We start from the raw sequence: 10,722 nt of genomic DNA, 5'->3' as shown, positions 1-10,722 counted from the left end.
TGGTGGTGGTGGTGGTGGTGGTGGTGGTAGTAGTAGTAGAAGTAGTAGTAGTCCTCAGGGGACAATTAAAAAAAAGGGGATAGTGTAGGAGGCCTTGAAATTTCCAGCGCTTTCCAAAAATATTTGCATTTATTAAAGACTAACATTACTGCAAGTTACCTCTCCTCCCACCCACCCCCTCCACACCTCTGTTCACCAACTTATCAACAGAAATATATTGGATAATGGAGTCCCAAAAGTTTGGAAACCAAAGATGGGAGGGCAAGTGGAATCGAAACTGAACCAAATTCGATGACTGGCACCCGTGCCAGTGGGGCACTAACAGCACTGTCCAAGCGCGTTCATTGCCAGGGCAGCTGTCTGGCTTCCATGACGGTGGAACGTAAAAAGCACCATTTGAGCATGATCGTTACGAGCGTCGCCTTACTGGCACTTGTGCTGGTGGCACATGAACAAAACATTCGAGCAAGGTAGTTGCCAGTGCCACTGGACTGACTCCTGTGCATGTGTCACGTAAAAAACACCACTTGAGCGTGGCCATTGCCAGTACCGCCTGACTGGCCCTCGTGCTGGTGGCACATAAAAGCACCCACTACACTCTTGGAGTGGTTGGCGTTAGGAAGGGCATCCAGCTGTAGAAACTCTGCCAGATCAGATTGGAGCCCAGTGCAGTCTCTGGTTCACCAGTCCTCAATCAAATCGTCCAACCCATGCTAGCATGGAAGGCGGACGTTAAACGATGATGATTTGGTTTAACATGTAAAATAGATTGTGTTATTCCCAAGGAAATTTAAATATATATAACTACACACGCAGACAGACAAATGTGTATATGAAAACTAGAGCAAACCAATACCTGTTCCTTAAAAGCCTCCAATTTACTTTCCAATAATTCATTGTTGTCTTTCAATTCTGTAATTTGTCCCTCATTTTCTGCAATCCGTTTATCGGCTGTTTCCAGCATATCTGCTATATATGGATCAGGAACTGGAGGCGGAGATGGTAAATCAGGTTCTGCTGGAGGTATCAGGCAATCAACCACCATACGCTGCCGACGGAACGGAATATTCTTCTTTTTGCCACCTAAAAACCAGAAGAAAGCAAAGTTGTTCACACAACTTCCTGACAGAGAGAAGTGTCTTGTACTCATCTTAGTCATTGGACTGCAGCCATACTGGGGCACCACCTTAAGATGTCTAGATGTCAGGCAGTGGTGACATACATGTATGTAAATATATATATATATATATATATATATACATACATATAAGCACAAGAGTGGATGTGTGGTAAGAAGCTTGCTTCCTAACCACAAGTTTCCAGGAAGACTGGAAAGAAATAACACTACTTGTATGATGGCAATGCTATATATATTTCTATCTATCTATCTATCTAATATATATATATATATATATATATATATATATATGAGTCTTTGATTATGTCTGGTAGCATGGTAGAAAAAAAATAGGTCTGTTGAATTACATTTCTTTATATCAAAAACACAATCTAGTGATTTGAGAAACAGAGTCGATAGAATAAGTTGGAGTTAATATGTTTAACTAAAACCCTAGGAAATAGGTGTTGTAGCATGGCCACAGACCAATAACTGGAAACAGTTAAAAGATTATATATAAAAATGTATTAAAAAATCCACTGACCTGGGGTTTGAACCACAGCATGGAAGTTTTTCTCTTGCAGTTGTTGAATTCTGTCTGATTTTTCTTTAGATTCTTTCTCCAATAACTTTATCTTATGTAAATATTGATTGTTTAAGAACTTTATATCTGCAAGTGTGTGCTCAGATTTTCGCAGGGAAGACTTGAGATCTGTAAAGCAAAATATAGATATAACAATCTAAAATATAATTTTATTCTACATCTAAGTGGTACCACTATCTCTAAAAATAACTGCTTCGGTAAGATGTCAGCCATTGTCCATCCATCTGGACAGTGGCCATACTTGATATGCAAAAGGGGGGGGGGTAGAAATACCATAAGGTACACCCAATGTAAAGTATGGCTACACAAAATCCCTGACAGAGAAGAAGAACTTTAAATATAGCAGATAGGGGCACCCATGGAATAAATTTTCGCAGATATTCAGAGGGTTCTTGAGAAGAGGTTGAAAGCCTGTCTTACCTAGATACCCTAATTAGCAGTGGAAAAGGGTGTTCCAAAGCAGCCAGAGTAAGAACAAGGGGTCTGAGTTCAAGGAGTTATTATCTTTACTAGAAACTAAGAAATGCTCACTTTAAGTAAAGGTTAGATTGGATGGTGCTTGTTTATGAAGTGTGAAGTTGCATGATAGGAAAACAAAAGCATTGAACAGAAAGTGTGATGGCTGAATGAAATGAAGCTGTTAATTGCACAATGATAAATAGTTTGAACAAATGTGATAGATATTTAACCTAAAGTTATGCTCAATAATCTGATCAAGAATTAAGGAATAATAATAATAATAACTGAGTAAACTATTTGTACAAACCTTTCATAGCAGTATTATTTTGTTCTGTTGCTTTAAGAAGTTTCAAATTTAAAGCATTATTCTCTTTAACCAATTTAGCATTATCATTTTTATAGGAGTCAACAATTGTTGGATCTTCTGCATCACTTTTTCTGGAATGTTCTACTTTGATCTTACGAAGATCTTCAATTGTCTTCAGCAGGTCCACAAACAACCGTTCAACCAATGGCAAAGATTCAATTCCAAGAGAATCCTTATAACCAAGCTGCTCCAACCGCCGCCGCAGATTCTTCAACTTCTCAGATGTATTTATTGTTTCTTTTGACGACATTTTCAAATGATACTTAAATATCAATGTCAATCTGGAAGTTAGAAATATAATTATAGAATCAATGTTAATTTATTGCTAATTAAAAGTGAGAAAAATAAATTTATAATGATTTCTTTTGTCTTGTCCCATGTTGTAAAGCAGTTTCTTCATTCCAAGAATAGTCTCCATAAACCATCAAGAATGTATTTATGTGCTGCCTTCCACAAACACACCAGAGTTCCCCCAATTTACCAACAAGGAAATAATCAATAAAAAATATCTACTCTTTATTAGATTCATGGATAACAACAATAAGGTAGGTGACTTACCAACTTCTTGAGATTCTAACTTCAAATCATGTACCTGCTATCACCAATAATCGTTGGTGATGAAGAATGTAATTATCATGATTGCAGTCTGTGCATAGAATTGAACCAGTTGATGTTTACCTGTCAAACACAAGAATATCAAAATGTAAAAATTAAACTGGTCTGTTATGGTGTATAACAATGTTGATACAGAATCTAGTGACTGATGACTTAATTATCAAATAAGTATAATCTTTAATCTTCAAATGATTTTTGAAATATGATATCATAAGACATTTTATATCTCAGTTATAAAAGAAAAAAATGAATATTATTTAGTTGTTCAGACATAAAATTACTTATTTATACAATCTGCTATCTTTAATAATAATGATCATCATTGTTTGAACATGTATTTCTCATACTGACAAGAATCAGACGAATCTATCACAGATATTAGCTTCACCTTTCATCCTCTCAAGGGTTTGATAAAGTACCTGTGAAATACTGGGATCTATTTAATTCACAAACTCCACCCCTCAAAAATATTGCTCACTTTGTGCCTTTAGCAGAAAGAGTTATGATTCATTTCTTCTCCAGGTACAAGGCCCAAAATTTTGGGGAAGGGGGTCAGTCGATTAGATCGACCCAGCACGCAACTGGTACTTAATTTATCGACCCTGAAAGGATGAAAAGTAAAGTTGACCTCTGTGGAATTTGAACTCAGAACGTAGACAGACAAAATACCACTAAGCATTTCGCCCGGAGCGCTAACATTTCTGCCAGCTCGCCGCCTCTCAGATATGGCACACAGGTAATTGGCAAACAAATAGGTATGACCGGTAGATGTCCTCTTCAAGATATACCAGGTCTCACCCACCTCGTCGTAGCTAAGGAACGAACGAACACACAAATGGTGGTCTTATTGTTATAAACATAATTCATGTTTGTTGATTCTTTAGAAAATACTTTAATTGATGTTCTGAAGCAATTTCAGAGCCATTGCGAAACAAACTTAATCCTATTAATATATAATGGCTTGAAGCAACATAAAACTTAATGTTTGAAAATAGGTACGAGCATTTCCATAAAAAAGCAACCGTCTTTAACACTGAAGCGCCCTTTTTTTTTTACCATTTAATGTCCTTGCGTTTTCTATTCACATTTTTATATATTTTGTAATATACCGTAACAGATATACGATCAATAATAATAATAATAATGATTTCTTTTATTATTAATAATTGAAATATAATCGCTCTCACAGAAAGTAAACGATTTCAATAACCAGCATCTCTCTTTCTCTTTCTCCGTATGTATGTATGTATGTATGTATCATACACCCACACTACTGAGAAATCTGAAGCCAAACATGACATAGAATTAAGTTTTCAAAACAATTCTTAAAAGTAAAAATCTTTTTATATATAAAACATCATCATTTCAAGATAAACTATTTGCTACGTAAAATAAAATGGACTCACTAATTGCTTTATATTTGTTATATTTGGTAAATAAGACATAGAAACAGACTTGATCTCGCCAAAATACAAGAACGGACAAGTTGTGAAGTTTTTGTTTTGAAACTGGCGGAAAGAAATCTTTACGGTGGGAAAGTATAATTGATTTCGGTGTAACATCAATTAGGTATCTCAAAGTAAAAAGTTCCGCTTTCTTTTTTTTTTCTTGCATAAATAATATTTCAAAAACGAAATAAATTATTTTGCTATTTGGAAGAAGATAAATCTGACTTTAGAGATGTGCATTCTGATAAAGGGCTCTGGTTGAAATATTTAGACATTTTTATCTGTATCACAACAAACTAATTAATTGCCCATTTAAACTGTTTATATATACTCACTACTGGCACAAACCCTTACTCTTCCCCCCATATCCTACAGTTTATCCATCCAACCATCCTCCCCTCCTCCATCCATCAATCTTTCCCCTAATCCTTCCATCTATCTATCTATCTATCGGTGTTTTTTTATATCTCTCAGTCTACCTGTCCATCTCTCTCTCTCTCTCTCTCTGGCTCTGACTGGCTGGCTATCTGTTTACTTGTCTGTCTTTGTCCGTCTGTCTGTCTGCTTGGTGGTGGTGGTGGTGCTGCTGTTCAATCCATGGAGCAGGTGGCATATTGTATCCTTGAGCAAGGTACTTCATTTTATATTGCTCCACTCCACTCAGCTAAAATTGAGTTCCAGCCCAGTGCTGATGTAGCTTTCTCTCCTTCCAGCTCTTATATTCTTTATATTCTGCTGGGCAAAGGGTAGGAGTCTCAAGAAGAGGACTAGGTCTGCTCATCACTCCGTAAAATTGACAAGAAAAGCCATGGTACAAATCACAGAGTCACACTCACTCTTGAGTGATGGCTAAACTGCTTGTTTTTAATCAAAGCCATGACTGTTTTACATTGGGATAAAAAAAAGTTAGGAGTAGATCTAAGTAAGCAAATGTTTTAGGTGGGTGTTTGGTAAAACACAGCTCTTTACAAATGTTTCATTTTACAATCTCAGATGACCTTTTGTGGCAACCACAGGTTGGGCTTCATAGTAAGCCAAGGGTCAGGTTTCTTATTCAGGTTTTTAAAAATACTTCTCTTACTCTAAACAGATGCTACAACAATGATACAAGATACAAGTCAGCTGCCCTACATTACAAAGCTAATTATACATCTAGGCCATGACTGATACCAAATACAGAAACTTCTAGACACCACATCCACAAAAGTCTCAAATACACACCTTCACTCTTTTAAACATTATGAACCAATGAGAGAGCTTCTATAGGGTCACCTGGTCTGCTAGAAATAGCGACTAAACCACCCTCAGATCACTTTTCCACACAGTTTCCATCTGTCAAATGTACAAGGCATTGGTTTTCCTAGGGCTATAGTAGAAGACACTTGTCCAAGATATCACACAGTGGGACTGAACATGAAACCACTTGGTTGCAAAACAAACTGCTGGCATGGGTTAGATGAGTGTATCATTGAGGCATTGTTCTACAACTGGATGCTCTTTCTATTGCTAACCTTTAATTGTTTTTCAAGTGAGAGATCTCTAATTTCACATGCAGATGGCTAGTTTGTTGTTAAGAGAAATGATGGATGCCAACACTTCTTGTAGCTTATTTATATCCAGTGAAGAGCAGTGACTACTCCCACCCACCCCTTATGTGGGTTGGCCATGAATCTTCTTCACAACAACACACCTGTTCTTGTCCCTCAGTCATACTTTAGCTACTCAACACCCACCTCACTTACAACTGTTCTCCCACTCAGTTGAGGGCCTTTTTTTTGTTTTGTGAGTGACTTAGTGGCCTCACTATTGATGGTGCCATGAAAACAGGGGATTCGGTACACTCTGTTAAGTGGTTGGCATTAGGAAATGTCTCCTGGCATAGGAAACCCAGCCAATGCAAAAGCTGTAGTCCTTGGACTTGTTGGATTCTTTTGAATTGCCATGCCCATGCTAGTGTGGATGGCAGAGGTTACGTGATGACACTGCATCACTGTATTGACTAGACTATTGAATGTTGTTATACATTGCTTGTTACAATACACATCCTCGCATTGTTGTAGCTTCTGAATGATGCCATCTGCTGGCTAGGCAGGCCAAAACATGATGTATGTATGTATGTATGTATGTACAAGGGGGTGCTGAAAAGTTCCTGGTTTTGTGTAAAAGAAAATACAGGAGGATAGATTAATTATGATTTTATTCAACATATTCCCCTCTCAGATTCACACACTTATTGCAGTGGACCTTCAGTTTTTCTAAGCCCTGTAAAAGAACTCAGAAAATTGGGCCTCCACCCAGGCCTTTCACGACACACTTAAAACCAGGAACTATGTATGTAACTGAAAGAAACCTGTTGTATATTAGTATATATGTTCCTCCAACTGTCTTCTTTCTGTGTCTGCCTCCCAAATCTACTCACAAGACTTTGTTGGCACAAAGCTATTGGGGAAATCACTTACCTAAGATGCTGCGGAGTGGGACTGAACTCAAAATCACGTAATTGAAAAGTGAATTCCTGTAATACTTCCAAAGCCCTACACTTAATTCTTGACATACTTGCACCCCTCACCTCCTCCCCTTTATGGCCCAGTTATTTAAATTTAAATACCGTTTCCTCTGAAATCCGTTATGTGTGCACACATGCACACGCACACACACACATATTCATACATACACTCACAAGTACATATACACTTTCATACACACACATAAAGGCAAACATATACACAACACACACATGTACACACATACGTATTCATACACACATACATACATGTATATATATGCACATGCACATCCGCAAAATGTTTCCCACGTTTCCTTCCCCATTCTACAAACTGTTCTTTACTTAATTGACTTTTAATGTTTGTTTTAGGCTATGACGGTGGCGGCGGAGATTATTGCGACGATGGCGACAAGGCCTGTGATAATGGTGGCGGTGGTGGTGGTGGTGATGATGATGACGGCGGTGGTGGTAAGAGATGGTGATTGTGATAGGGGATGGTAACAATAATGACGATGATTGCCCAACTGTCTTATCCAAACAACATAAACCGTTCAAATTCAAAACTTAGCAGCAACAAAACAATAAATTCTAATAAAGGCACAAAGCCAGAAATTTAAATGTGTGTATGGGGTGGGGTAGGGGGAGTCAATTATGTCGACCCCACCCAGTATTGTCTGATACTTTGTTATTTTGTCCCACGTACAAAAGTCAAAGTATTTGAACCCAGAACGTAAAGGACCATAGCTTATAATACATCAATCCAGACATTTTGTTCGGCGCTCTAACGATTTTGTCAAATAATTTACAATTAATATAGAGCAAGTTTCCTTAACAGACCTCAGTTATAAAATTATAATTTGTAATATCTACTGGAATCTTCTACCAGTAATTATAGCGAATATTTGTCAAATGGTATTCAGAATCGTTAAAACCAATTTAAAAAGGACTAATTAGTTTGAGATAATATTATTTGCAACGGAAAATTGATTAAATTTTAAACGATAAAAGGAAAGTAATGAAAAAGCTTTCAAAAATTATTCAATAAAAATATCAAAATTATATGAAAGTTTTCTAAAAAGAATTTGATTATTAATGCTAGATCTACCGTAATTCAGAAGACCTATGATTAAAGACGTTCTAGTTATGACCATCCCATCTTATATATTTAAGACTACATTGTCCGATATATCATTCCTTTTTTTCAAAAAACGGTTGGGTGGAATGTGAACGAATTTGGTTGCTATTTCTACCAGATCAAACAACCGCTTGTGGGAAGGTTCCTCTGTTGATTGGAGAGAAACCTGCTAGTTTAATTCACAGCAATAAAATCGGGAAAGTTTGTATGTGTGTGTATATGAAGATATATGTGTGAGTGCTGTCACCGCTGTCACCCGGGTACATTGCAACGCAGTTGGCACGACGACGACAACAACAACAACAACGGCTCTCAAAAAAACGGCGCCATTTTTAAAGTTCAGTCGTGAGTCATCTGTTGAACTAGAAACATATTCTATGTCTGGATAAACGGAGGAGTTCGATGTTGCTCCTATGTAAGTAAAATTAGTGTCAATGACGTCCTTATTTCTACCTTAAAATTTTATTTTGCATTAATTAATGTTCATTCAACGATGCCTAGAGTATTTTTTATGTGTTTTCTAATTAATTTCTTCATATTTCTGAAGCCCTCCTCTTTTGTAATGTTTGTTTTTAATCCATTTATTTGATTAAACCTTTATCAAAAAATGGGATTCAATATTTTTGGGTGCAATTTTAAAGGACAGTTATTTTTGAAGGTTAATATACATCTAATTAAAAATTATTTAAATACCTGTAAATGAAGTTGTGGGTTTCTTAATTGCTTCAGGTATTTTGTGCATGTGTAACTGGGACCAGGTCGGGGTTTATCTTATTCTGTTTGGTTGAAATGTATATTTTAAAGTTCTAATAATTGTCTTAATTTAAATAGCTTCTTTCATTGCACAATTAACATCACCTTTCTTTATATTACGAGTTCCAAATACGATATCATTTTTTTACCTAATCAGTCGAAGTTTCTTTGTATATTTTAATAATTTGTTAAAATTATTTATTTATCAAAACAAAACAAGTTTAATAAAACTGGAAATTAGGAAATTCTAATTCAATTCCTAAATTTTATATTAACCTTTCTTGTAAATGTTTCTTTCTGTACATCGTTTAATATTTAATCAACTGAAAAAAAAAGGTGGAGTGGGATGAGAGCACCATAATTGTTTTCATTATTTTTTCCATGTATTTATGTTTCTGTATCATGTATTTATAATCTTAAATCGCGTTTCACACACAACTGTCCAACATTTTGTAATGTTATGTTCCATGAAATATCTTTTTAAAAGCATACGGCTGACCCCTTTTAACCGATTTATTAAGCAACACCCAAGCGTATGTTTGTGTGTGTGTCTGTGTGCATACAGATACACACACACACACACTCTTTTAACCCTGTTCTAATTTCACCCTAACCATTTTATTTGCTACGAATTCTAAGTTGACATTTTCTCTCGATGAAGCTTTCAGCAGGTAAATTGACCGTTTTATTTCAAAAAAGCCAAACACCTGATCACCAGGTGTCCAACTTATGAATCTGTTGGTCCACTGCTTCACAACAATATCTGCCTGATTCATAGACTGAAAGGAATGACTAATAAACTACATTCACAGCTGACCTTGCTACATGTTCTTCAATCATTTTGAATGAGCCACTTGTTCCAATCACAATCTTCTTCCTGTTTACTCTAGATAATACAGTTATTTTTGTTTTGATACCCGGATTATATATATATACATATACACGTGTGTGTAGAGAGAGAAAGTTTGTGGGGCTGAAATGAACGATGTTATTGTAAGCGAGGGACATGATTGCTGATTTAATCTTAGATTAATTTGCTAACATCATTTTAAACGATGTCTCTATTTGAGTCTTGGACTTCTGAACAGCCTTCCTGTCTATATTTACCAAATTTTCTCCAGCAACATTTCTCTTTCATCAGATGTGGCAATGAATAGTCTTGATATAAATAAGATGAACTTGGTTTTTTCTTTCTTTGTCATTTCGTCTTTACATGTCAAACACTCTTGTGGTTTAACATTGATTTAACTGGTAATAAAATATTTTATAGCTTCTCTCACTCACACACACACACTTCTCTTTGGCCAGTCCTATGGTCATAGATTAGTCAGTTCATTCTTATAGTCTTTCTTTTATAATTTGAATAGAAAATGCAAATTTTCTGCTTCTGTCAATATGATGAATCATTATTAATAGTTATAGAAACTTGAGTAGCAAGATATCTGTAGATCTAGTCATTACATCAACTATCTCTAACTTATTTGATCAAGATCTCCTTTAGATCGTTAACCCTTATCCAAGATTCTGTACTCTGGTTATTATTATTTTCTTGTCTACGTTTTGTTTGCAATGTCCTGTACTCAGATATGCACCTATATATATAGGTAGACGTAGGTATGCACATACCTGTACGTATATATGCATATACTCATTTATTATTTGTTATATATATATATATATATATATATATATATATACACACACACACACACACAGAG

The 10,722-nt window shown here is 35.9% G+C and overlaps 2 protein-coding genes across 4 annotated transcripts in view; one reads left to right on the top strand and one right to left on the bottom strand.

Annotated features, from left to right (window-relative positions):
• The window catches only part of LOC106868062 (centrosomal protein of 135 kDa), a 46,104-nt gene extending 37,786 nt beyond the window's left edge, over nt 1-8,318 (bottom strand). For 2 of the 3 annotated variants that reach the window (XR_008265347.1, XM_052972299.1), the window contains exons 1-5: nt 8,222-8,318; nt 3,106-3,225; nt 2,488-2,828; nt 1,662-1,829; nt 857-1,083 (exon numbers count right to left, since the gene is read on the bottom strand). Coding sequence is in view for 2 of the 3 variants with exons in the window: in XM_052972299.1 (XP_052828259.1) it covers nt 857-1,083; nt 1,662-1,829; nt 2,488-2,797 (705 nt within the window). In the remaining variant the exon portion in view is untranslated. Of the gene's footprint in view, nt 1-856; nt 1,084-1,661; nt 1,830-2,487; nt 2,829-3,105; nt 3,226-4,568; nt 4,690-8,221 lie in introns of those variants that run through there. The other variant, XM_014913171.2, reaches the window with a different exon arrangement.
• A 46-nt stretch (nt 8,319-8,364) lies between these two features.
• Nucleotides 8,365-10,722, top strand: part of LOC106868073 (inverted formin-2) — a 20,963-nt gene continuing 18,605 nt past the window's right edge. Inside the window, exon 1 of the mRNA XM_052972564.1 lies at nt 8,365-8,666. The gene's annotated coding sequence lies outside the window, so the exon portion shown is untranslated. The remainder of the gene's footprint in view (nt 8,667-10,722) is intronic.

Source organism: Octopus bimaculoides, chromosome 13, assembly GCF_001194135.2.
Source record: "Octopus bimaculoides isolate UCB-OBI-ISO-001 chromosome 13, ASM119413v2, whole genome shotgun sequence".
NCBI classification, from domain to species: domain Eukaryota; kingdom Metazoa; phylum Mollusca; class Cephalopoda; order Octopoda; family Octopodidae; genus Octopus; species Octopus bimaculoides.
This window is presented reverse-complemented; position numbering and strand designations above follow the sequence as displayed.